The sequence below is a fragment of the Halichoerus grypus genome, chromosome 6 (genome assembly GCF_964656455.1).
Source record: "Halichoerus grypus chromosome 6, mHalGry1.hap1.1, whole genome shotgun sequence".
Taxonomy (NCBI): Eukaryota; Metazoa; Chordata; class Mammalia; order Carnivora; family Phocidae; genus Halichoerus; species Halichoerus grypus.
In genome coordinates, this window is record NC_135717.1 from 4,848,603 (window position 1) to 4,875,115 (window position 26,513).

Sequence of the window (26,513 nt, forward strand, 5' to 3'; positions counted from 1 at the left end):
GGATTGGCCAACCCCACAGGGCATGTTCCTCTCGCGCACACAGCAGATTGTTCTCCCGAGCTGGGGAAATTCGGTGTTGTTATTACCTCTGCTTTTATGGTCTCTAGTACTTTCTTTGTAATGGTTTGTTCGGTAACCCGTTTATTTGTCTTTTAGCCTGTTAAATTGCCAGGAGGAATGAATGTGCTTTCCTCTGGTGGGCAAAAAAATGTAGTCTGGGGTGTGAGAATCAGATTGTCCTGGTATTTTTGCCATGTCCCAGCCAGTAAGATCATTACTCTAGATGTATTTCTGTCTTTGAAAAGGGAGTCTGGGCGACCCTCCTAACCAGAGCTTCCTTTCTTATGTCCCTCTTCAGGGAATTCAGTTTCTAATAGAAAATGACCTGCTGCAGAACTCCCCAGAAGACGTAGCCCAGTTCCTGTATAAAGGAGAAGGCCTAAATAAGACCGTAATTGGGGACTATCTAGGTGAAAGGTAAGTTGAAGGAGAACCAGCAGCCCGGCCTGGGCCCGCCCTCCCCGTCAGGGTCTGTCACAGTTGCGCTTGGGCATAAGGCGCACGTGCTGCTCCCCACAACTGCGTTGGCCCAGCGCAGTCACATGCTTTCCCTGCCCTTGCGGGGAGAGAGGTGTGGGTGCTCTGGGGCCAGGTAGGGTCTGTGATCTCTGGAAACCTTACTCAGGGAACCATGGCAGAACTGAAACTGGTGCTGCCTCTTCTCTGTACCTCAGAAAGCATCTTTTTTTTTTTTTTTTTTTTAAGATTATTTATTAGAGTATGCGCTTGCGAGCATGTGCAAGGGGGTAGGGGCAGAGGAAGAGGGAGAGAGAACCTCAAGCAGACTCTCCACTGAGCACAGAGCCTGACACAGGGCTTGATCTCATGACCCTGAGATCATGACCTGAGCTGAAATCGAGTTGGATGTTGAACCAACTGAGTCACCCAGGTGCCCCCTCAGAAAGCATCTTAATCTTCTTTTCATGTTTTGCCCAGAAATAGACCAGATTTCTCAGTGGTTTTCTTCCCCCTGTTGCTTGGGGATATGAGTGAAGGTGGGAAGTTATTAATTTTTTAAATGGAGAGCACTGGACAGATTTACATTCCCATTTGCCTTCTCTAATTAAGGGTCCATTTGCTGTGCTTAGCAGAGGTTAGGACAGGAATCTAAGGCAGCACATCCCCTGAGTCAAAGATCAAACAAGAGTGTTTTTAAATAAGAGCCCAACAGTTGCTCAACCGGGGTGGTTTCTGTTTCTAGCTCTTTATTAAAAATAATTGATCAAAGGTGGAAAGCAGAACACTTCCTAACTCATTCTGTGTGGCCAAAGATATCACAATTAAAAAAAAAACAAAAACAAAAAATCCTGCAGAGCAGTACCTCCCATGACCACTGAAGCAAAAATCCTCAACTAAATATTAGTAAATCAAATCTAGCAATATTTAAAAATGACTATACACCAATACATTCACCCCATGCATGCATTCATTATCCCATGAATACAAGGTTAGTTCAGCGTACAAAAGTCAAAGTAATATACAGTATCAATATAATAAAGAGTAAAACCCACATGATCATCCCAATAGATGTTGGAAAGGCTTTTGACAACATTCACTGCTTCAAGACAAAAGCGTTCAACAAACCAGGAAAAGCAGGGAACTTCCTCAATATGATGCAGGGCACCTGTGAAACCCACAAGTTGACTTTATGCTTTCTTCTAAGAGCAAGAACAAGATAAGGTTGACTGCTCTCACCACTTCTCTTCAACATGGTACTGGCAGTTCTAGGGCAAGAAAATGAAATTAAAAGCATCTAGTTTGGAAAGGAAGAAATAAAACTTTGTTTGCAGAAGACAGAATTGTGTATGTAGAAAATCCTGAAGAATCACTAAAAGCATTAGAACTAATAAGTTCAGTAAGGCTGAAGGATACAAGATCAATATGTAAAATTCAGTTGTACTTTTAAATGGTAGCGATGAGCAAGCTTGGAAAAGATATTAAGAAAAACAGCTCCATTTTATAATAGCATTAAAAGGAATAAAAGGGAATAAATTTAATAAAAGAAGTACAAAATATTTACTCTGAATTACAAAACTTTGAAAAAAAATGAAAAGACCTACGTAAATGGAAAGATATCCCATGTTCATGGAGTGGAACTTTGATCTACAGACTTAACTCATTCCCTATCAAAATCCCAGCTAACTTCTTTGTAGAAGTTGACAGACTCATGCTAAAATTAATGTAGAACATCATGGGACCCAAAATAGCCACAGTCTTGGAAAAGAAGAACAAAGTTGCAGAACTCACATATAAGACAGACTAAAAACAGTAATCAAGATAGTGTGGTACTGGTGTAAGGGTAGACTTCTAGATCATGGAGTAGAATGGAGAATCTAGAAATAAACCCTTGTGTTTATTGTCACGTGATTTTCGATGAGGGTGTCAGGACAGTTTAGTGGGGGAAAGAACAGTCTTTCAACGAATGGTCTGGGACACCTGGATATCCACATGCAAAAGAATACCATTGGACCACTCAGGGTACGCAAAAATTAAACTGGATCAAATACCTACATGTGAGAAGGAAAACTATAAAACACTTAGAAGAAAACATAGGGGTAGATCTTTGTGACCTTGGATTAGGCAAGAGTTTCTTAGATGTGACACCAAAAACAAACAGCAAAAGAAAAACGTAGGTAAACGGGACATCGTCAAAATCAAAAACTTTTGTGTTGAGAAGGACATCATTAAGAAGGTGAAGAAGCAATCCACAGACTAGGAGAAATTTTTACAAGTCACATATAAATCTAATAAGGACTTCTATCTAGAATATATGAAGAACTCTTACCACTCAATAATACGACAGCTTAATTATAAAATGAACAAAGCATCTGAATGGACATTTCTCCAAAGAAGATCCATAAATATGTGATAGGGCCATAAGCACACAACTGGATGTTCAGCATCCTTAGCCCCCATCAGGGAGCTGCAGATCAAAACCACAGTGAGCTACCACTTCACACCCACTAAGATGTTTGTAATAATAATAAAAAGATAATAAGCGTTGCCCAGGATGTGGGAAAATCAGAGCCCTCACGTCCTGCTGGTAGGATAGGAGGTGCCGTGGCTGTGGGAAGTAGTTGGCAGGTCTTCAAAATACGACCCAGTAATTCTACTCCTAGGTGTTCACCCAAGAGCAGTAAAAACGTACATCTGCACACTCACTCACAAATGTTTGTAGCCACGTGATTCTCGGTAGCCAAAAGGTGGAAGCAGTTCCGATGTCCATCGGCTCGGATGTCCCTCAGCTGGTGGATGGTCAAGATGTGGTTCATCCCGACGATGGACTATTTATTGCCCACAAGGAGCAGGGTGCTGGTGCATGCTGCCGCGTGTTGGGTGACTCCCTTTATGCAGAGTGCTCGGGATAGGTGAACTTAGGGAGACAGAAGGCCGACTGGTTGCCTGGGGCTGGCAGATTGGGAGATGGAGTTTCTTTTGGGGGTAATGAAAGTGTTGAGAAACTGATGGTGGTGACGGTTGCACAGGTCTGCAAATATATTACAAGCCATTGAATGGTACACTTGAAATAGGACAGTTGTATGGAATGTGAATTATGTTTGAACAAAGCTAAAAACAAAAAAAACCCAAAAAAAACAGGGCGCCTGGGTGGCTCAGTTGGTTAAGCGACTGCCTTCGGCTCAGGTCATGATCCTGGAGTCCCGGGATCGAGTCCCGCATCGGGCTCCCTGCTCAGTAGGGAGTCTGCTTCTCCCTCTGACCCTCCTCCCTCTCATGCTCTCTCTCTCAAATAAATAAAATCTTTAAAAAAAAAAACAACAAAACCCACAAAAAACCTGAGCAGTGGCCCAGGGGTGGCAGCACCTCATGAATCGCCTGTGCCGCGAGGGCCAGAGTGCGAGTCCGCCATCGTTGTGTGGTTGTGTGGCAGGTGCGAGATGAATGATGACGTTTGTGTAATACGCAGCCTGGCGGCTCCTGCAGTCGACAAGTACCGCGTGCCTGCAGGTTTTGAGTTACAGAAAATACCAAGTTCCAAGTCTGTGCCAGGCTCTGTTTGAGGCACATGGGTTGTGTTGTTTAAAAAAAAAAAAAAAAAGCTGGACTCATCCGCTTGTGGAGCTGTACTCTGCCGGACCGATACAGGCAATATGTAATAAGCATAATAAATGTGAAAAACATTTCTCCCGTATGTTAGAAGGTGTCGGGGCAAAGAAGTGGAAGCGCGTAAGGGCGTTGGGTGAGCTGCGGTTAGCAGTTAGGCTAGGCTGGTCACGGTTGTGTCATTGAGAAAGTGCAAGGACGTGAGGGGGACGAAGGTGCTCTGCAGGCCGGTGTTGGGGGAGAGCAGGACAGGCAAGAGGGTCAGTGTGTTGGGGGCAGTGTGGCTGGAGCGGCGGGGGGGGAGGGTGGCAGAGGCTCTCAGGGTGATGACGGGCCCCTCTGCCCGTTGCTGGGGGCGGGGGTAGCTTCCCAGTCGGGGAAGGACGTGGTCTGATTCACAGCTCAAAGCCGCGGGGACTTGGGGGGGACATCCAGGTGTGATGGTTCAGAGAGGGGTCCGGAAGGAGGCAGGAACCCCAGAGCGGCAGGCTCCCAGGTGCTGTTTGCATCACAGGCGAGTGTGGCAGGAGGGGAAGTGTGGACCGAGGACCAAGCCTCAGGGGCCCCCCTCTAGGGGGGCCAGGCTGGCAGCGGGAGTGGGGGTGCAGCCGCCCCTCTGATCACTTGCCCTCTCTGGTCCCGCCTTGGGGTCTTCACACCAGCTGCAGCCTGTACACCTGAGCCCAGGAAGGGGCCAGCTCCGCACCCCGTGCTCGGCGAGCCCTCTCAGCCAGGCTGCCTGCACCGCTGGGGCTGGGACGGTGGGCACTTGCCTTTCATGCCGACGCCCGTGGCTCTAACCCGGCGGCTGCTGCCATGGCTTGGGTGCTCAGCACGGTGTCGGGCCTGCTCCCCGGTCTTCGCTGCTGCCTGCCCGAGACGGGCCGGGTGCTCGCCGCCTCCTGGGGCGCCCCCCCAACACCCACATCTGCACGGACCCCCAAGGCCTCAGACAGCAGCTCGCCCCAGAGAAAGGAGGGGCACGTCGCACACGTGCTCTGAGCCTCTGCCCCTTCCCGAGGCCGTGTTCATCCTTGCAGCCCCGCGGGCGGGGGTCCCTTTGCAGGTGGCCCTGAGCCGTGGCCGTTCCTCGTGGTTGATGGATCGTGCGCCGGCAGGGCGGGCCTGTGGGGTGGCAGCACCCTTGTCTTTAGCGAGGCCTGGTCTGCTCTGCGGTCCCGGGAAGGCTGAGGGACTGGCGTCGCCTTGTGTTGTGGCCTGCACCTGTGACCACGGCGTTTCGCTGGCTCGGGCTGTCCTTACTGTCCCTTGTGACCAGGACCTGGGGAAACTCCAGTGAAGCGTGTTGTCCTCCTCTGCGTTTATGTAAAAGTTGAGGCCTTTGTCTTCTCGCATTTAGTTTGGTTTTAAAAGCTCTTCCGCACTGGCCCGGTTTGTGACCCGGCGCCGGGCGCCCGCAGCCCCGCCTGCGAAGTGGGAACGCCGCCCGCGGCCGCCGGTTGGGAGAGCGGAGACGGAGCGCGGGCCTGGTGCTCGGGGCTGCCGCGGGGCTCGTGCCAGCCGCCTGCGGTCTTCCGACGGCCTCGGTACCCTGACCGGCACCAACTGGGAGATAAACTCCTAACTCCTACCGAGTCTCCTTTGTCCTAAGCCTGAAAACGAACGTGCAGTGTAACAGATCTGAACTTCTAGTTCTGCAAGACAAAAACCCACAGACACTTGCTATACAAAGGAAAGGTCTTTCTTTTGAAATGATTGAAATTCTGTGCAGTGGCCTTGGACCGCATTTGCTTTCTTTCCCAGGGATGACTTTAATATTAAAGTTCTTCAGGCGTTTGTCGAACTCCATGAGTTTGCTGATCTGAACCTCGTTCAAGCCTTAAGGTAAGTGTCGGCGTGTCGGCTGTCCGCGGGGGGGGTGCGGGAGCCGGAGGCAGGCGCCCCCACGGGGCCTCTGAGCCCGTGGTGTCCCCAGAGCTGCAGAGAGACCCCCCCCGGGCGTTTGCAGACCGAGCCCGTGCTTGCCTCCGTGGGATGGCAGGGTGTGCACTGTGTTTCTCACCGGTATTTGGCAGTCGGGCGCGCTCTCCCCACTTCCGCAGCTGAGTCTCGGTGCTGCCCAGGCGCAGGCCCGCTTCCCACTGCATTTGGTCTCAAACACCAGCCTCGTGGACGTCCCGCCTTGTCCGGGTGAAGCCAGGTGTCCCTACGCCCCGGACCCTGACACGCCATCGTCCCCTGGTGTTCCTTTCTACGTAGGCAGTTCTTGTGGAGCTTTCGACTTCCGGGGGAGGCGCAGAAGATCGACCGCATGATGGAGGCGTTCGCGTCCCGCTACTGCTTGTGCAACCCCGGCGTCTTCCAGTCCACAGGTCGGCGGCGCTGGGGCCCGGGGCCGGCGAGCCTCTGCCCGGGGGCGGGGGGGGGGGGGCGCCTCTGGCCAGGCGCGCGGCTGAGGGCCCCTGCACCCTCTGCCCTCTTGCAGACACCTGCTACGTGCTGTCGTTCGCCATCATCATGCTCAACACCAGCCTCCACAACCACAACGTGCGGGACAAGCCCACGGCTGAGCGCTTCGTCACCATGAACCGTGGCATCAACGAGGGAGGGGACCTCCCGGAGGAGCTGCTGCGGGTGAGCTCCCCGCCCTTGGGGCCCTAGAGCTGGCCCTCATGCCTCGGGAGCAGCGGTGGGCAACATTTACCATCAGGCACCTGCAGGGTCCCTCGCGGCCCCGGTCCCACCGAGCCCGGTGCCCTCGGGGACACGCGCCCCCGCCCGGCCCGTTCGCCCCCGGCTGTGTCCCTGAGTGCGCTGTCCCGGCCCGTTCGCCCCCGGCTGTGTCCCTGAGCGCTGTCCCCTGCGCTCCTCGCAGAACTTGTACGAGAGCATCAGGAACGAGCCGTTCAAGATCCCCGAGGACGATGGCAATGACCTGACGCACACGTTCTTCAACCCCGACCGCGAGGGCTGGCTCCTGAAGCTGGGTGAGTGGTGGCCGGCGGGCGGGCCCCGCACTCGGAGCCCCCAGCCCTCGGCAGCCAAGGGCCCCGACCAAAGGCAGAACCGCTAGAAGCGAGGGCCGTTGGGCCGAGTCCGCCCACCGTAGCCAGCCGCACGCCCCAGACTCGATGGCTGCCGCTTTGAGCCCTACCCCGTCCGAACGAGGCCCTGCCGGCCATGTCCACGGCAGAGAATAACGCCCGGGCTGCACGAGCGTCCCAGAAAACTGCTCAGTTAGCGTCCAGATAGACCCAAGGCAGTTTTCTGTACCAGAGGCAGGTGCATTTACTGCGAGAACCTGCGTGCCTTTCTCTTGGTTTGGTGTGGCTGATTTTTGATGCGTGGTTTAAATGTGCCTTCTTGTTGTTTTCCTTCTGCCTGTGGCTCCCACCTTTCTGTTCTGTGACGGGCTGTCCCTGCTTGTTCTGCGTTAGGAGGTACGTACCCAGTGGCTTCCTGCCCCTTCCCCAGCTGCTCATTCCTCTCTCAGTTTCTCTCCCCCGTTGGTCTGTGTGAAGCTCTGATCTGTGGCTGCCATTCATCTGACCCCTGTGGCTTTGGACTTGCTGGGGTTAGCTTCATGCAGGGTGCGGCGAATGTGACACGCACACCCCGGGCCGGGCGAGGCGTGGCCGGAATGCCAGCCCTTCGGCGCTGGGAGCGCATGGGAATGCGTGTGGGACCGAGCCTGCCCGTCCGTGTCCTTAGGGCCTGAGCAGCCTCAAGCCTGCTGGTCGCCTGCTCCCTCCCCGTACATCACCGGTTGCCTCTCATACTAACCAAACAGCGCATGTTTGCACCACCCCTGGACGGAGTCCGGACGTGTTCAAAGGGCTTCCTAACCATTGACGAAGAAGCAGAGTAGCGTTGATATTTTCTGGGCAATTTTAGGAATTGGTAGGGTGGTTCTTTGTTTTGTTTTTATTCTGGGGGCGGGGGGGGCTTTCTGCCTTACTGTGACACGAGAGCCTGTGAGACGTGACAGCATGGTCGCTGTAGAACACGCTGTGAGACGCCGGGCCTGAGAGAATCGCCGCGACTTTGTGTTCGTAATCAAGGCGAGGGTAAGAGGCGGGCGTGAAGGCGTGTGCCAGGGCTCGGCCGTTCCGATTTGGGGTCTTGCTCTGGCTTCTCTCTGGCTGTGCTGAGGTTTGGGGGAGTTCTAGATAGATCTTTGTCTAGAAACCCAGAGCCATAGCCGTGGACTTGGAGATGCATCTCTCAGGTCACCCCAAACCTGTGGCCAGGGCAGAGGGGGTACGTGTCCGACACGCCAGGGAGGGCCCCTCGTGTGACAGCGACGGTGCGAGCCTGCCTGGCAGCTGGTGTGGCCTCGGCACCAGCGGGAGATGCATCTGCTTCGAAAGAACCAAACGAGGGAGACAGGCACAGCGGGGCTTGTGTTCCCACCTGTGCTCTGGGTGCGCACGTAAGCAGTGCTCAGAGCACCCCGAGGAGCTACGGAGCTGGCAGGGTGCTGAGTGGGTGCCCAAGGGGCCCCCTGCAGCCAGTCGTGGCCTCGGCACGGTGGGGCCCGGGGTCGGCTCCCTCCGCGCTCCGCCGCCACGTGCGCGGGTGTGAGGAGAAGTCACGGTGCTGGCGTTCTCGGCACCTGTCACAAAGCTAGGGGTGATGGTGCCGCCCAGAGCTCGGGCCCGCCGGCCAGCCGGGTGCCTGCCCGGGAGCCTCCTCCCCAGAGCCCCAGCGAGCCCGCTGCCGCCTCCCTCGGGCCCACGCAGCCTCCGTACCCTCTCCGTGCACAGAGCTGTGGCCGCGCCGAGAGCGGGTTTCCCAGCGGGTGGGTCTGCTCTGCACAGCTGCTGGGCCTGGACACAGTCCTGCCCCCAGGCCGCCTCCCAGGAGTCTTGACGCTGGCCTGGTCTCTAGGGACAGCTGGTGGGCGTCAGGCTCCGAGGGCCAAGGAGGCAGGCAGTCCGCTGGAAGCCGATGCTGGAGATGCGTTCGCTCGGCCTGGGTTAGCTCTGGGCCCTTACCCAGCACAGGGCAGACACAGCCTGGACACGGACGTGCTTGGCCACAGGCCTACAAGACAAGCGTAGGAGACAGCGTGTGTCCTGTGCACGCACTCAGATAGGAGCGGAGGTCGCCATGCGACCTTGCTTGTGTCTCATCATAGACTTGGTCTTAGGCCAGGTGGCACTTTCCGAGGGCCTGGATGCTTTGCAAGAACTAGGAGCATTGTAGTGTTGCTTCGTGATCATCAAGGAAATGCCTTATAGTCGCTGAGTTCTGAGAAGGGGTCGGTTCTGTTAACAATACAGGCACATGGGTCAGAGTTGAGCTGTCCTGCAGAAGAAGTGTGTGTGTCGGGGGGTGGGTGCCGTGTGCCTGGGAGCAGCCGCGGAAGCAGCCGCAAGTTCGGAGCGGAGAAGCCAGGTGTGAGTGCTGTGTGTGTGTGTCCGTCCGTCCGTGTGTCCATCCCCGTCTCCTGAAGCTCAGCCAGGAACACACGTAGGCAGAGCCTGTCTGTTCCCTTGCAGCGAGACCTGTGGTGGCTCTGACCCCCGCTACCCCCCCACTGGGCCTGCCCCCCTGAGCTGTAAGGGTACCTGGGGCTGGGCTGGGAGGCCCTTGGCCATGACCACCAGGCTAGGGATTGGGCTCCCCAAGACGTGCCACTGAGCTCAGGAGCAGTGGGGCGGGTGCTGCGGCGGGGGGCAAAACGCTGAGAAGCCTTCCCGGCTAAGCCGTTTTCCTGGCGTTGGGTGGTGCAGGGTCCGCCATGGGGCCTGGGGGTGAGCAGGACACACAGGGCGCCACCTCGTGGCCCAGTGCAGGAGCGCAGACGGAAGGGCAGGCACTGGACAGATGGACAGCGTGTGGGCTCCTGGGGGGATTCTCTGAGAGCCTGCTTGTGCGGCTGAGGGGAGGGGAGGTGCTAGCAGGGGAGTGGGAGCTCGGGGCAGCACGGTGGCCGGACGGAAAGGCGGGGGCCGGGAGGGGAGCCACGAGGAGGCCTTGGAGGCCGCTGAGGGGTTGGGGTCCTAGGCTGACAGAGTGCGAGCCTTTGGGAGCTTCAGGCATGGAGAGCCGGGATGAACTTACCTTTTCAAGGGACGCCTCGGAGGGGGCGGCATGGGGGTGGGAGGCTGGCGGCCTGGTCCAGCACCAGCGCAGCCAGAGATAGACCTGGTGGGAGGGAGGTAGAGTGAACTGGGCTGGGGCAATGTACCTGGAGAGAATCTGTGCTGTCCTATCACTGGAGGACTTTGGGACGAGGGTCTCCTGGGTCCCCTCCCTGTGAAGGTGGGCTCACGGCTCGCCTGGGACTTGGCTCAGCGTTGGGCGGAATGGCCAACGTTTCCACGAGGAAGAAGGGTCCCTTCCTTCACCACCCCCCCCACCCCCGGAAGCGGGATGTCTTCCCTGCCTGGATTTCTGCAAACATCAAGGCCAGAGGCACTCTTGCCTCAGCCCCAGGCTGACCTGGGAAGCCGGCCCGTGTGCCTTCCTGTCCCTCCGTGACCCCCGGCCCCACATGACCCACGCGGCCTTTCCTCCCACACCATGGCCCCTCAGCCCCGGCGGCACTCGCCTGCTCACGGGTTGTAGAGAGAGGCGGGCGAGCTCCGCCTCGAATGTCACCTCAGGGAGTGACAGCAGGGACGGCTACTTGCTTGTGCCCACGGATTGCTTGATTCTGTTACCATGCGCATGTTTTTCTCGTAGATTGTTTTTTTAAACTTCATGTCAGAAGCAAGGGCTGGAAATTGAAGCCCGTTTGTGCTGAATATTTGGGGGTAAAAGATTTCCTTTTCTGTAGTGAAAGGAGAGGAGACACAGATGGCCTGTGTGTGTGTGTGTGTGTGTGTTTACATGTGTGTCCCCGATCTTGTTAAGAGATTAAGTCAATCGAGTAATTCCCTGGACCAAGGAGTAATTGATGGTGATGGATCCCAGGGCCAGCCAGAGCCCCGAGGTAACAGGATTAGGCCCCGGACAGGCCCGGGGAGCCGCACTGACTTCATCCTGTTGTCATTTCCATGTGGGGAAATTAAGCCCATTCATCACGACTAACGTTTCCAGAAAGGCCGTTTGGAAAGTGGTGGCCCAGGTGGCCGTGGCGGGGGCGCCGGTGCTGCCCGGGTGGGGGTGCATGTGGGGCCCCGGCAGCACCCCGCGCGCGCTGGTTGCCACCCCGGCGCCAGGCCACACGGCTCGCCCGGGACTTGGCTCAGCGTTGGGCGGAATGACCAACGTTTCCACGAGGAAGAAGGGAGCTTAAGACCGAGCTTGGCTCCTGGTGGCATTTCTGAAGATAGTCATTTCTGTAGGTCCCGGGCCCGCCCTTGAGGGCCCCGGGTCCCCAGCGCGTGCGGGCTGCGGCTCACGAGCTCCTTCTGCTTCTAGGAGGGCGGGTGAAGACCTGGAAGCGGCGCTGGTTCATCCTCACCGACAACTGCCTCTACTACTTCGAGTACACGACAGTAAGTACGGGGCGGGCTGCCGGGCGGGGGGCGCGGGCCCGAGCGAGGCTGCCCGTGCGCTCTTTCTCGTAGGACAAGGAGCCCAGGGGGATCATCCCCCTGGAAAACCTCAGCATCAGGGAGGTGGAGGACCCGCGGAAACCGGTAAGCTGGCCTCCTCTTGCCGCCCCTGCCCTCCGGCGGCCGCAGCGCTCCGTGACGGCGCCCTGTCTGTCTCCGCCAGAACTGTTTCGAGCTTTATAACCCGAGCCATAAGGGCCAGGTCATCAAGGCCTGTAAAACCGAGGCGGACGGCCGGGTGGTGGAGGGGAACCACGTGGTGTACCGGATCTCCGCCCCGAGCCCCGAGGAGAAGGAGGAGTGGATGAAGTCCATCAGGTGTGCGCCCGGCCCCAGCTCAGCCCCGACGGCCCCGGGCCTTCCTGTGCACGCGGTGCGGTGGGAGTGTGCACGCGTGGGAGCGTGTGCGCCTGCGCGTGTGGGAGTGTGCCCGCCTGGGAGCGTGTGCGCCTGCGCGTGTGGGACTGTGCCCGCCTGGGAGCGTGTACGCTTGCCCGTGGGAGTGCACACGCATCTGAGCGTGTACGCTTGCCCGTGTGGGAGTGTGCCCGCCTGGGAGCGTGTGCGCCTGCGCGTGTGGGAGTGTGCACGCGTGGGAGCGTGTGCGCCTGTGCGTGTGGGACTGTGCCCGCCTGGGAGCGTGTGCGCCTGCGCGTGTGGGACTGTGCCCGCCTGGGAGCGTGTGCGCCTGCGCGTGTGGGAGTGTGCACGCGTGGGAGCGTGTGCGCCTGCGCGTGTGGGACTGTGCCCGCCTGGGAGCGTGTGCGCCTGCGCGTGTGGGAGTGCACACGCCTGTGAGCGTGTACGCCTGCGCGTGTGGGAGTGCGTACACATGCGCGTGTGTAAGCCTGCGCGTGTGGGAGTGCACACGCCTGTGAGCATGTACGCCTGCGCGTGTGGGAGTGCGTACACATGCGCGTGTATAAGCCTGTGCGTGTGGGAGTGCGTACACACGTGCGTGTGTAAGCCTGTGCGTGTGGGAGTGCGTACACATGCGCGTGTAAGCCTGCGCGTGTGGGAGTGCACACGCCTGTGAGCGTGTACGCTTGCCCATGTGGGAGTGCACACGCATCTGAGCGTGTACACCTGCGCGTGTGGGAGGGCGTACACATGCGAGTGTGTAAGCCCGTGGGGGAGTGCGCAAGCGTGCGAGCGTGTACGGCGGGAGTGCGTGCACGTGCGCTGCTCCTGCCTGCGCGCATGCGCACTGCTGCGTGCGGGACCGGCCGCCGCCTGCAGGCACGCGGCCCCAACGTGTCCGCGTGGGGGCGCTGCAGGGTGCCCTCCGACCTCAGGATGTCCTCTCCCCCCAGAGCGAGCATCAGCAGGGATCCTTTCTATGACATGCTGGCCACGAGGAAGAGGAGGATTGCCAATAAGAAATAGATCTTTCCCGGCCTCAGCAGGTGAAAGTGGAAACCAAAACCCCGCAGCAGAAAGTGACTGGGAGCCTCCCCGACGCCCTGGGCCCCGCCTCGCTCCCCCGCCGCCTCCCCGGAAGAGGCAGCGCCCGCAGCGCGCTCTGGGGTCGCCGAGGGCCCCGCGCCGCCGCCGTCCCGCCGGCTCCGAGGGAAGCTGCGCCCGCCGTCCCAGAAGCCGCTGTTTGCTGTCGGACAAGGAAGGAAAAGCTACCACTTTTTTATTCAGTTTTTTTCTCAGATATATAGGATTATAGCTTTTATATGCCTTTTTATATTCTGAAATTATAACGGAAGATACTTTCTAGCAGTAGTATTTTTAGAACGGCAGCTATAAATGTAACTCGTGGTTATACACAGGATACACCGTGCACTGAAGGAGGGGTCCGTCTGCGCGGCACGCCGGGCCGGGTGTGCGGGCTGCTCCGCGGGCTGCTCCGGGCTGCTCCGCGGGCTGCTGTGCGGGCTGCTCTGGGCTGCTGTGCGGGCTCCTCCGCGGGCTGCTCTGGGCTGCTGTGCGGGCTCCTCCGCGGGCTGCTCTGGGCTGCTGTGCGGGCTCCTCCGCGGGCTGCTCTGGGCTGCTGTGCGGGCTCCTCCGCGGGCTGCTCTGGGCTGCTGTGCGGGCTCCTCCGCGGGCTGCTCTGCGCTGCTGTGCGGGCTCCTCCGCGGGCTGCTCTGGGCTGCTGTGCGGGCTGCTGTGCGGGCTCCTCCGCGGGCTGCTCTGGGCTGCTGTGCGGGCTGCTGTGCGGGCTGCTCTGGGCTGCTGTGCGGGCTCCTCCGCGGGCTGCTGTGCGGGCTGCTCTGGGCTGCTGTGCGGGCTCCTCCGCGGGCTGCTGTGCGGGCTGCTCTGGGCTGCTGTGCGGGCTGCTGTGCGGGCTGCTCCGCGGGCGCCCTCGGCCGCGCGTGCCTGGCCGGGCCCCGGGGCTCCTCCCCCGCTCAGATCACCTTCTAGAGGGGCGGGTCGTTACAAGTGACGGCTCTGGGTGTTTCTCTGCTCACTGCGGTCCCGGCCCCGGCTCGGTCTGTGTGCTGAGCCCCCGGAAGCGGCTGCTGCTGGCCTGTTTGGACCCCCCCCCGCCCCAGCAGTTCCATGTGGTTCACCGGGACCATGGTTCCGACCAGCTCCCGACCAGTCTTCGCTGTTTAAAACCTGTCGGCAAGACAAATGCTTTTTACTGACCTGGTGATAATTTGACCCGATCTCTTGATGTAACGTGTAGACAAGTAACTAGAACGACTCTCCCATGTTTTCAGAGACTTGCCCTCTGGCCAGGAGCAGGGCGAGCGCACGCTGCGGGCCGGAGGCTCGGGGCGCTTAGGGTTTCCTGTAAATAGTGTAAAGCCCCCAACACACGCTGGCGGCGGAACTTGAGGAGCGCCCGTCAGGCGGCCGTCGGGGTGCTGTTGATCTCATAGTAGGTGCTCAGGACGCCTGCCGGAGGGAGGACGGTCTCCGCGCGGCGGGGCTGGGGCGCTGTGGTCCTGCGGGGCCGCCCCTGGTCCCGCGGCCCGGCCCCGCCCCCCGCCCCGCGGGCACGCCCCGCCCCCACCCCGCCCCGCCCCGCGCAGGACGGACGCCCCAGACAGCGGGCCGCAGGCCGTCGGCGCCCGGGTGAAGATGTTCAGGACGAGGGCCCGTTCCCGCGAGTTGCCTTGGTGCTGGGACGGAGCGGCTGCGGGCCGCTGGCCTGGCCCCGCCGAGCTGGACTAGCTTTAAGCGCTAGGTGCACAGGGTCTGAGCCCAGGGCCCTCGGACCCGCATCAAACCGATTTTTTTTTTGTTTCATTCCCAAGCTTTTAGGCTTTGTTACTGTACCGATACCTCAAATTGGAAACTTCAGTTTTTGAGACAGGCCCGTCGGCATTCTCGGTGCCCGGCGGCTGTATATGCAGCTCGGGCCTCCGGTCCTCCGTGAGCAGACGGCGCCGGCTGGGCCGCAGCGCGCGGGGAGGCCGGCCTGTGTGCGCCCCAGGTAGGCCCCGGGGAGGCGGGCCTCTCTCGCTGGGCTTCGGCCAAGGTGGCGGTGGGAGAACGAGCCTGGGGAAAGCCCGTGGGACGGCGCGGCCCGTGCGGCCGGATGCCCCGGGAGAGGCCGCGGTGCTCGGACGCGGGGCACCTGCCATCCGCGTTAGCGGAGGTCCTCGAATTCCAGGTTTTGTTGTGACAGTATTAACGCACCGGCATGCGAGTGCGCGATGGCCGGCAGGGCAGGGGGCTGTGCGGGGCTGTGCGGGCCTGGCCGCCCGGCCGAACCCCCAGGGGGCCGTGTTCCTCCGCCTCCCCACCCCCACGTCCGCGCGCGGTGCTGGCATTTAGTCCCAGCCCTGGCCAAAGACAAGCTCTCCTCCAGCGGCCAAGGGCAGGCGGCGGTGGAGGGGGTGCGCCGGGCGGACGGCCGCGGCCCCCCCAGCCTCGGTTAACGCTTGAGGTTGAATTGGATGACCCTGGACCCAGGCAAGCAACAGCGTCTTCAGGATTACGGAGCAACTTTCAACAGTTTAAAGTGGTACCAAACCGAATCAAAATAGGAGCTATTTATAGATGAAGCAGCATTTAGTGCTTCATATAAAGCAATGCATATTTTTAAAAGTTAAAATGCATATTATCTACATAGATGTGCTTTGCTGAGAAGTTAGGTCTGTTGTAGACCCGAAACCACACGTTGTGATTTCACATTTTCTTATTTTTTTCTTAGACATTTCTATTTACACTAAATATAGTTAATATGTAAATAATGTACAGAGAGATTTCTGCAGTGTTTGTTATTCAATGTATATACTCCCACAAGTTGCATGAAGAAATACCTTATCATCTATCGATACTTTGTTGTAAAATGAATAGCAAAATTGCAAGGTGTATGGCCATCAAATTGCAAATACCATGTTCACAAAATAAAAAACGCATTGTTCAAAGAATACTACCTAGGACCTGGTTCTTTAAGATAGATCGTCGGGTCCAGGAACTTGCTCCCTGTCCCCTCATCCCGGGCTTGGGCGTCAGAGGATTCTAAGACCGTGAAGGCAGCAGGAAGAAGGTGGTGAGAAGGGTCTGGTAAGCAAAGGGGGGAAACAGCAGTAAAAAGTAAGACACAAAATGTTTAATTTGCTGCCATTTATATACTATATAAATTTTACATGCTGTATATTTACAGTGGGGCAAGTGCTTTTTTAATCTTTAAAAAAACAAAGATCAAACTTTAGACATCTCTGAACAACACAAACTGTATAAACCATACAGATTATTCAGATACAAACTGTATTAAATACAGTTTTCCCCACTCCATCTCCTGATGCAGGACCAGTGAATTATAAGTGTATCACAGTTTGATAGCATATCCATATTAAAAATAAAATCACAGTATGATTTTGTCTGTAACTAGAAACTTTAAGGGACCAAGCTGACAACTCAGACTCCAATATCATAGTCAAGACAAGAGACACTGTATAAAAAAGTGTTAAGTAATAAAAACATACTGTAGGCTTTACAAATAATGTTTGGATTATACATTCATAATGTAAATACTCATCATAACTGGTAAATTGATTGGAATAGTTCCACAAAGTTCAAAAACAGAACTTGTCTATAAAATACATTTTCAAATCTTGAATACAACTAAAATATGAAGCAAATTAGTTTCTAGTATCAGACATTACAGAAAACAGACTGCTCTCAAGTCTAGTTGAGAGCTCGTGAATCTTTAAATAAGTCTTTAAATTAAATATACACACTGTCAGTTTGTACTTTTACTAATTCCATGGTTTCCCGGCTGGTCTGGCAGCGGATGTCTACTTGGAGGAGCTTTCCATGGAATGCGAGCGGTCCACCTGAGTCTGATTAAGCAGCATTTGAGATGTTCCAGTCCAGGGCGTCACTGTCCGTGGGATTTCTGTACACGGTGTTTTACAATGGTCAGCAGTTGTAGAAAGTGTTCGTCCGTTTGGAATAAGGGTAATTAAGAAAAGGTAAAAACTAAAAAAAAGTTCTCCATGGTAAAATCTGTACAGGATTTACTAAAGAAGCACCACGCGGATTTGAACAAAGTTATTCTCTAGATCGATAATTTAAGCTGGGTTGGGGATGGCTTCTGTCGAACACGCTGAATCTGAAAGACAAGAGGCAGCAGGCGGCAGCCGTTAGTACCCCCGAGGCCGGGGCGCGGGGGCCTGGCCGTCCCTAACGCCGACAGCTCAAGCGTGGGCTTCCTGGCACAGTTCCGCCAGGTCTTGGGGGGCAAGCTCCTCGTGCGCACAGCCGTCGCTCCGCCTTCCAGAAGGGCAGGGAGGGAAGGGGGCTGCTCGGCGGGACGGGCGGAGGGAGCCACCTGCTGGGCGCGGCCGCTGCCGACCGGCTCAGGCCTTCAACTCCTTCCGCTAGAGAGCCGGAGTCTAATGCCTTACTTAGGCTTAGGTCTTTTCCTTAAGACTCCGAGGAAGCAGGTTAGTTAGCTGCACGTTAATCTGCCCAAGACGATTCGGGGAAATCCACTTCAAATCCCCCCTGCTGCCTACGTCCCACAGCGGACACGGGCGCCTTCGAGAGCCACAGGGCCCCCCGGCCTGCCCACCTCAGCAAGTGCGGGCCACAAACAAGAAGCGCTAGCTCCCAGGGCCACTGAGTCAAATGCCAGTCGTCACTGGACACCGTCAAAGTCGGCATCTGTCCCAAGGCACCCACACCGCGTTCCGGGAACGCCGAGTCCGCTCTGGGAGGTCGGGGGACGCTCTCGGTCTGCAGGCCCCGCACGCCGACGCGGTGCGAACCCCGTGTGCCCCCAGCGCGGGGACCCGGGGCCGTGTGCGGGAAGGGGGCCGCCAGGGGCTCCTGGCCGAGGCCAGGCGGGTAGGTCTGGGTGGAGGAAAGGAGCTGCTCGTTCGGTTGCGTCCCGGCCCTGGCGCCTCCGGCTTTCCCTCACTCTCACCAGAAGGGGGGAGGAGGGCGGAGCAGGGTGGCCCCGGCTGAAGTAAGGGACGCCCTGTCCCAGAGCCAGACCCAAGGAAGAGGGGTCTGAGCACAGCTCCGGCGCTTGGCCTGGGGGGCGGAGGAGTCCGCTACCCTCGCGGGGGAGCCTCCCGCAGCACCGCCTCTACGCCCGACGCCCCAAACTCCCTGCGTCCCCGCGCTGCCTCTACAAACAAGTACGAAACAGACAGGAAAACTGCTTACCATAACTAGTGAGTTTTTTGTTTTGAGGCCAAGTTTTCAATCACCTAGAAAGCAAAGAATCAGGAAAGAGATTTTAATGATGGTTTTGCAGAACCCTTCGTGCCTGCGCTGTGTGCACCGAGTGATGACACGTACAAGCCGCTCGGGCCGGGTGCGCACGCGGGTGAGCAAGCGTCCCTGCCCCGAGGCGCGCTCTCCAAGCGTCTTCCTGGAAACAAGACTCCATGCAACGCCTGCGATGCGGGGCGAGCCTCCCCCTGCGGGAACAGTCCGCTCTCGGCCCATCAAACGCCTCAGCAGTTTCACAGCAGGACAGACCAGATCTCGGGCCAAAGAAACCGAACCGAGAGTTCCATGCGGCCGGGGGACAGGAGGCTGAGAGGCGAGTGGTCCAGGCGGCAGACACGGGGCACACGTGGCAGGCAGGCACAGGGGCCTGGCATCCTCGGCCAGAGGACAGGGCTGCTTGGCACGCAAGCCCAAGCAGGGGGCCCCCGTCCCTGAGGACAGGAGGGGACAGGCACACGGGTTCCTCAGTCTGCTCTCCGCGGAAGCGCCGGAGGCACACTGGCCATCGAGGGCCATCGAACAGGACAGAAACGGCCACCACTCAACAAAGCCTGACCGCAGCCCCGAGAGACACACGTCTGGGCCCCCAAATGCCAGCTGGCGAGGTTCCCACTCAGGCTGCTTTCCCTCCAGGGCCGTCTCTGCGGGGGAGCTGCCCTCCACTGTGCCCCTGTAGCCTCTGAGGGTGGTCCTTCCGAGACCTGCGGCCGGGACGGGAAGATTCTGGCAACAAAGCAGAATCCCCTCAGATGCCGCCCACTCCTCCCTCTCAAGCACCAAGGAGAGGTAGAAAGGACTCGATCCTCACCAAGCCAAGCCCTTCCCCAAATCACCAAAATGCTCACGGGAAACCAGTCTCAAGATTCATATATTTAATATCTTTAAAAAACCCAGAGCAGACAACAGCCCAGCATCACTTTCTTGCCGGCCACGGCCACTCTCGTCCTCTGCCCCGTGCCACCCGGGCTCCCCACGGCACGTCACACTGCACGGCCCCTCCTGCTGGGACACTGCCTCCCTCACGGTGTCTGCTTCCCTAACGCCAACGCTCGGGGCCCTCCTGTCCCTCCTCCGTCCACAGCCACACCGACACACTGGTCTGCCCCCGAGTTCCCGACACAAAGGGCCTCTGCACAACCACGATGCCGCATCCAGGTCACGAGAGCGCACCTCAGGCATCGAGGGCAGGGCCAGGCGAGCTTCCCGTACAAAAGGCCAGAGGACGGGCGCCTGGGGGGCTCAGTTGGTTAAGCGTCTGCCTTCAGCTCAGGTCATGATCCTGGAGTCCCGGGATCGAGTCCCGCATCGGGCTCCCGGCTCGGCGGGGAGTCTGCTTCGCCCTCTGACCCTCCCCCTCTCATGTGTTCTTTCTCTCTCATTCTCTCTCTCTCAAATAAATAAATAAATAAAATCTTTTAAAAAACACAAAAAAAGGCCGGAGGACAACCCCGCTCCGCTCTGGGGCCATCCGGGCTCTCGGCAGCGCCTGCTCAGGGCCAGCGCGGTGACACGTAACTGAGCGGGCTGAGCTCGCCCCGAGCACAGCTCCGGACACAGGCATGTCCCACATGCAGGGACATCTTCTCCTTTGGACTTTGCCAGCCATTTAAAACCCGCAAAGCCCCTCTGAACCGGCAGGCCCCGCGGAGACGGGCGGCACGACGTAAGCTGCATGCAGAGAGGGGCTGCTTTGGGTGCGGTCAGAGCAGAAAGGGCTGTGAAACGACATCGGTAGACAGTGGTGCAAAGTGGGGAAGAATCCAAACACCCCCCCCCGCCCCGCCAAGCCTGGAGGGATTCGCTTGGCGGGAGCCTGGGCCCCATAATACAGGCGCCTGCAAGGCCTTGACTCTGTTAGGGGCCGAGAGCAGACGTACCCCAAACAGAGCTTCAGCTTATACTCCGAATGCTAGAGGTTTGCAGACTCAGGAGGGAAAGCACACACAGTGAAAATATTTCTATCAGAAATGGCTTAAGAACAAAAGCCCTGGTCCTTCATGAGACACACACACGTCCAGAGCCCCAGACTCCAGAGGTCTTGCTACCGAGGCTCTGCCGCGCTCAGGTCCGGGTCACGAGGTCCCCGCACACGCTAACGGTCAGTCCCGCAGCTGCCCGCGCTCCGCCTGGGGGCCGAGACTGGAGCGGACAGGGCGCACGGGCTCCCGCTGGAGCCAAACCCTTTTACGCCATTTGAGGGTTTCTTCCCTGTGTTAACAAGAAATTGTTTCTATATTCTTAATTCCAAGTATCTCCTCTTACCCTGGCCACACTCAGACAGAGGACACCTGTCATCCCTGCTTCCCATCCTTAAGTGTTTTCTCTTCTCACGGAAAGGCCCAACACCTTCCAGAGGCAGGCCGTCGGTGAGGGGGAAAGCGCCGTCAGTTCTCCGGAAACGGTCAACAGTCTCATGGCTGGCGGCCTTGGGCAGGTGCGGTTCTGAGTCTTTAACCAAGTCCTCGGATCTCCTGGAGTGCCTCTTCTTTTTCTTCTTCTTCTTTTTGTGTCTGTGGAGATCAGCGTCGGAGCACGCTACTGACAGATCGGAGTCCTGCTGACGCCTGCAGAGGAAGAAACCAGAACTCAAACCACCAACAAACCAAACTCGCCTCCGAGCGGCTGGTCCTCGGCTCTCACCCCCACGGCAGACACTCAGCACGCACACAGCGGTGAGGACCCCCCCTGAGCACAAACGCGCCGGGCTCACCGTAGGAAGTGTTGGGGTCCGGGGTATGAGTTCGCCCGCTTGGGGGCCCCCCCCACAGCTGCCTGGAGCTCTGCTCCGGAGCGAAGGCTGCTGGCCTCAAGTCCAGAGGAAGAATTTCACTACCTTTTCCTGGAACGAGTGGCCAAGGGACAAAATGCTTTCACCAGGAGCTTCAGACACACAGGACGGAAGGAGGTTTTCCCTCAGGTAACCATGTCTGTGTCCCTACAGCTTTTGGTAACCTTTCCCCAGGGTTTCCATCTCAAGAGACGTCAGGTATCATGCATCTCGTCATGGAGAAGTCATTTTCAAGACAATCAATCTCTGCCCAATTTAGCTTTTTAGAAAGACAAAAACAAACTTCCCCACTAGATTTTAAACTGGTAAATGGAACCAGAGAAACAGACAAGACTGAGGCAATGGGTGGTCGAGTGGTCGTCTCTGATTTGCGCCGGCAGCCGGCAGGCCAACAGCAAAGGGACGGACGGTAGCCTCCCTGTGCCTGCCCGCCGGGCGGTCCCCGAGGCGCAAGAAAACGTGAACAGGGATGCAAACATAACTACATGTGACGAGTGAGAGTACGAACACCAGTTACGCAGCCCAAGACCCAGGTTCTCAGGCACAGACCGTGGCACGCTTACTCCCACAGATCCTAAAGCACGGACCAAAAATAGCATCATCGTTTCGAAAAGGGAGGTTTGGAGACACTTTATAAAACTGCGAAGTAAGAGCGTCGGCATGGAGCTGGGGTCCAGAAACCTACCGTGGTGGAAGCTCAGGCCCCGCCGAGCGGACCACAGGACTCCAGCCTCCACCGCCGGAGCCAGCCCGGTGCGTGGGGCCAGGCAGGGCTCCCGTGGACGGAACCGCAACCAGACCTCTCCCGATGCCGCGCCCACGGCCTCATCCTCACCTGGAATCGCGGCCTCGGTGTTTGTCTTTGGATTTCTTTTTCTTCTTTGATTTTTTGTGCTTCTTCACTTTAGGCTCTTCCAAGGGATCCTTCTGGAAGCTCCTCCAGGCCTTCTTCTCGACATGAGCGTCGCTGTTCTCCATGCTGTCGTATCTCCGTTTCCGGGACTTGGCGTTCTCGTGTTCGTGAAACCGATCGGCGAGGTTACAATTGGTGTCTTCGGCTACAAGTGCAATTTTCTCGTGGGGGTACTTGTCGGGGTACGGGAGGAGGGCATGGGGCGGGCCCGCCCGGGGGCTGCCGAAGCGGTGCCGGTCCCGGCCCTTGGCGAGCAGCTCGTAGCCCTTCCTGCCCCTATAGTAGTCCCTGCAGGGCCGGCCGCCGGACGGGCCCGCCTTGGCGTAGTCGCGGGCGCCGTGGAAGGGCTTCCACTCGCGCGCCTCCCTGGCCGCGTACGGGGCGTACCTGTCGTGGTAATACCTGCATTTGTCCCACCGCGGCCTGTCCGGGTAGTACTTCTCCCGGCCCCAGGAGTGCTCGCTCTCCGAGTGCGGGTACCGGCCCCACTCCTGGTCCGACCCGCCTCTGCTGCGGGAGTGGCGGTGGCCGTACCTGCCCAGGGAGCGGGGCTCGCCGGGGCTGAGCCTCTCACTGTGGCCGGGGGGGTGCGGGCCCCCGCCGCAGTGCTCCGTCCTGGGGCGCTCCCGCTTGGCCCGCTCCCGCACGGACGAGCGCCGCTTCCCGCGGCAGCGCTCCCCGGTCCGGCTCCTGCTCTCCCTCGCGCGCTCCCCGCTCGAGGAACGGTCTCTCCGGGTGCGGTAATGCCCTCGATCGACTTTTCTGAGGATGCTGATTTTTTCCTTAACTGGAGAATGATCTGGAACTTTCTGTCCCACCTTATTTTCTTCACATTTCTCCCCGTTACTTTGTTCGGGGCCCCCTTCTGAATGATGTTCTGTGACCTTGTCTACTTGAGGAGAGGGCGAGGCCTCCGCAGCCGCACCTGTGCTCCGAGGACGGTCCTCCAAGTCCGTGCACGTGTCTCGACTGATGTAGACCAAGAGTTCGTGCTCACAGGCACCCTCGGAGCGTACCGGGGGACTTGGGCTCGAACTCCCCGCTGTGTCCACTGCAGCTGAGGCCCGTGGGCTCTCTACTACCGGCCCCGGTACGGCCTGGGGCGGTCTGCTCTTGTCACCTGTTAAATCCCCGGGGCCACACAGTTTAGGGAGCCCATCATCCCCCGTGGTGTTCTTAGTACTGCTGTAAAGAGTGTCGGCACTGGGCAAAGCCTCCTCGGGTTTTGCTAAAACGTTTTCTGAGACTTCTTCTTTGGTAGGTTTGATGCTGGGGTCTAAGGGTGGTAAAGCCTTCTTTAACTTGTTGCTGAGGCTCGTGAGGGTCTCCAGTTTCTCACGGGACTCGGGAGACGGACTGCCGGCCTCCCGCTCTGCGCCGGGATCCTCCGCAGGACCGTCCTCTGTTCCAGGCGCGCTGCAGCCCCATCAAAACAAAGAGATCAATAGATTAGTCCTTGGCTTCATTGCTTTATGGCTCACAGGGACAAAAACTTCAAAACGTTCTTTACTAAATAACCTGTGCCTTTAACGTATCTGGCTGGAGCCCAATATGGGGCTTATTATTTTTGGAAACTTCAAATGTTCTCTTTCCCTCACTCAATAAAAACATGAAATCCTCTATCGGGCTTATCTACTATCCCGTTTCTCTGCTACAATAATCCTGCAGTTCTAGGCTCCTTCTGTTTTCAGATATACTTCTAATTTTTAGTAACTGTGAATAATCAGAAAAGTCAAATGGTGACCGGAGGCTCTAACTTTTCCTCTGCGTTTCTCCCGAGCCTCCGAGCTAGAGTCCCTGCCTCCACACAGAGCCCGCAGCTCCGTGGAACTTATAAACTGGAGGGAGCAGTGAGGCTTCAAAAAACCTTCCTGTAGGACATGAGCTCTGTCTGCCCTCGGCTGCTACGGGGCTCCCGAGCTATGCTCGAGGTCAATGAAAGCTGCCAGCAAACAACAGCAACCCTCCAGGGGCCCCACATTTTAGTGGGAAAATACCTGGGGGGAGAGAGCACAGATGAGATCCGTACAGACAAGTCACCTTGCGCGCGGCCGTGAGATTCCTGAGCCGGCACGTAAGAGAGCAGCACCCACTGGGCTACGGCACACGCATGGTTCAGTCTACACAGCCGTCTATGGTAACAACTGTCTACGGTAATCCTCACGCACACGACATTTGAGGACAAACTAAGCTAGACTAGGGAAGGAAGCCACTGAGGGTTCACGCCGTCCCCTCTTGAAGGTAAACTGAAAGGAGTGTTCTTCGCCTACAGATTGACTCCACTCCGTTTTAGTAATTAAACCTTCAGGAAGGGCAGCTCCCTGCCAGGGGCCATTCTGAAGTGTGGGGTGCATTCCGGGCTATCACAGAGATGGGGGAGCCCCACTAGCACAAGCGGGCAGGGCCATGCAGGGAGTAAGTGAAGTCCCACGTCCACGTGGGCCAACACCCCAGCCAGGAGATTACTGGCAGTTTTCATGGACGTGACATGTTCCAGGAACACAACTACTGTGTAAATACAGAGACGACCAGAATGTCACCAAAAGTTGTCCCCCATGAGGACGTCACACCCCTGATGGTGAAATGTGTGCGTGGGACTGCGCTCTGGACACCAGGCCACGTCCCACGCGGCGAGACTCACAGCAAACCTGCGCGGGGCGGTGTGCACTCGCGGGGCCGCCTGGATGTGTGCAAACCAAAACACCACCGCGTGGTATGTTCCAGTCTTTCGTTCCCATTACATTACACTCAGGCAATGTACCGATTTAAAAAAGCAAAACAAAGCATTCAATGTGGAGGTAGACTGTCTTATCTATGAATGCAATTTCAGGATTCTAGAAGAAGCAGAACAAAATACTTGCAACTCGATGGAGCCGAGAAGCCCTGCCCTAAAACCTTGGGAGTCTTCACGTTTGTCACTGGAAGGCTAGGTGTCAGATTTGGAAGGGTGCCACAGAATCATTCCAGGGTTCAAAAGGTCCACGATGAGACATGCACAGTGTTAAAGCAGCGGCGTGTGCGTGGACACGGTCACAGTGTCCTTTCCTGTCGCCGTCTTACCTGGTTTCTTCTGTCGAGCCTTTCCCTTTGTTGCTGAGTTTGCAAGACTCTAAGATTTTGTCTTCTGGGGGAGGCGGCAGAGGAGCGGGCATCAACTGCAATAAAAAAGTGTTTCAATTCTTGCTGCCACCGGGCACCCCCATCTCCAGCCAGCGAGTGGCTGTACGTGAGAGTCAAGCACAGCCCGCCCCCCACCCCCCGGGGCCACCCAACACGCTCACCTTTCCGGGCAGACCATTCACCTTAGAAAAGGGATTTTCTGCGTGCAGAGCAGGTGGGACTTGGCAACTGGCACCGTCACAAGACAGACCGTTCTCCTTCAGGTCGCTGTCCGTACTGTCAGCACCATTTAGAGCAAGGGGCTCGTGAAGCTCGAGCGGAGAGGCCTCATCATCTTCTGCATCCTGCACAGAAGAGTTCGAGCTCTCGATCGTACCGAGACCATTCTCCTTGCCTAGGCCCTTCGCCTCCTCGTCAGACTCTTCGGACGACTCGGCGCCATAGGGCACCAGGACACTGGAGTTCAGCTTGGACTTGCCGTTCATCACCGGCTTGGAACAGGACTCGCTCGGGGTCATCTGCTTTGTGACTTTACTAGAAACTGCCGTTGTAGGTGCGCTCGAGGTAGACTGTATTGCAGAAGAATTGGTAACGGTAGAAGAGGGAACAGGCTTGGTCGGGTTCTCCAAAGAACTGCTGTGAAGGTTAGGCTGAGACTGGCCTTGGCGAACAGGTAACTTGTTGTGAATACTGATCGTGATTTTTTGTTTCTTGGGATGTTCTGGAATCACTGAGGGCCTGTTAACGGACCAGTTTTGAACAGAAGTCGAAGCATTAACAGAACCAGCCCGGCTGACACTGGAATTTCCACTAGGACTCGACATGGAACTGCTTGGTGCTTCTTTCAATGGCCCGGTCCCATTTAAGTGAGGTGGGTTCTGGAAGAAAGAAGACCCCAGCTGGTGAGAGCCCCAGGAACGGTCACAAAGAATCCACTCTGGCTGGGGGCCCTTCCCATTTTGCTCATCTTTCTCTTTTTTGGAATATCAGGTTTCCCACACCCAGAAACACCTCCTCCTCTTGTCTGCCCCTGACCACCATAAACCTTTCATGGGCCCGTGTTTTCTGGTAAGTAATCAACAACTATTTCTGTCCGAGAACAAACCCCAGCCCAAATTCTTTCTGCTTCTGTCTGACAGAAATGAACAGGCCCTTTGGGCACAGAGTCACGTATGTTTTCCTTGGCTGGGTTTCTTGGAAGCCTGCTCCTCTACAGGCGGAAGGAAGTGCCAGCTAGTGGGGAATGACCACTGGCCAAGGGAGCCAGGGAGACGGGGGGCACGGGCAGACGCAGGGAGCTGCTCTGGGCGCCGTCCCCTCCCTCCATGTCCCCTCCGAATCCTACTCGTGAACTGTTCTGCTCCAGACTCCACCCCTGCTGCTCTATCCTACAGGGGCAAACTGGTGGCCGTGGGTGAGATCTCATTCACAGAGGGGTTCTGCACGG

General features: G+C 57.3%; 2 protein-coding genes across 5 annotated transcripts in view; one reads left to right on the forward strand and one right to left on the reverse strand.

Moving 5' to 3' along the window:
* The window catches only part of CYTH3 (cytohesin 3), a 91,191-nt gene extending 75,263 nt beyond the window's left edge, over nucleotides 1-15,928 (forward strand). For both annotated transcript variants that reach the window (XM_078074312.1, XM_078074313.1), the window contains exons 5-13: nucleotides 359-477; nucleotides 5,887-5,967; nucleotides 6,343-6,455; nucleotides 6,569-6,717; nucleotides 6,959-7,070; nucleotides 11,458-11,534; nucleotides 11,607-11,678; nucleotides 11,758-11,912; nucleotides 12,908-15,928. In XM_078074312.1, coding sequence (XP_077930438.1) covers nucleotides 359-477; nucleotides 5,887-5,967; nucleotides 6,343-6,455; nucleotides 6,569-6,717; nucleotides 6,959-7,070; nucleotides 11,458-11,534; nucleotides 11,607-11,678; nucleotides 11,758-11,912; nucleotides 12,908-12,980 — 951 coding nt within the window. In that variant the 3' untranslated portion in view covers nucleotides 12,981-15,928. The remainder of the gene's footprint in view (nucleotides 1-358; nucleotides 478-5,886; nucleotides 5,968-6,342; nucleotides 6,456-6,568; nucleotides 6,718-6,958; nucleotides 7,071-11,457; nucleotides 11,535-11,606; nucleotides 11,679-11,757; nucleotides 11,913-12,907) is intronic.
* A 160-nt stretch (nucleotides 15,929-16,088) lies between these two features.
* Nucleotides 16,089-26,513, reverse strand: part of USP42 (ubiquitin specific peptidase 42) — a 50,697-nt gene continuing 40,272 nt past the window's right edge. Inside the window, exons 13-18 of one of the 3 annotated variants that reach the window (XM_078074311.1) lie at nucleotides 25,228-25,944; nucleotides 25,007-25,101; nucleotides 21,869-23,362; nucleotides 20,508-20,809; nucleotides 18,177-18,220; nucleotides 16,089-17,115 (exon numbers count right to left, since the gene is read on the reverse strand). In XM_078074311.1, coding sequence (XP_077930437.1) covers nucleotides 18,213-18,220; nucleotides 20,508-20,809; nucleotides 21,869-23,362; nucleotides 25,007-25,101; nucleotides 25,228-25,944 — 2,616 coding nt within the window. In that variant the 3' untranslated portion in view covers nucleotides 16,089-17,115; nucleotides 18,177-18,212. The remainder of the gene's footprint in view (nucleotides 17,116-18,176; nucleotides 18,221-20,507; nucleotides 20,810-21,868; nucleotides 23,363-25,006; nucleotides 25,102-25,227; nucleotides 25,945-26,513) is intronic. The other 2 variants (XM_078074310.1, XM_078074309.1) reach the window with 2 other exon arrangements.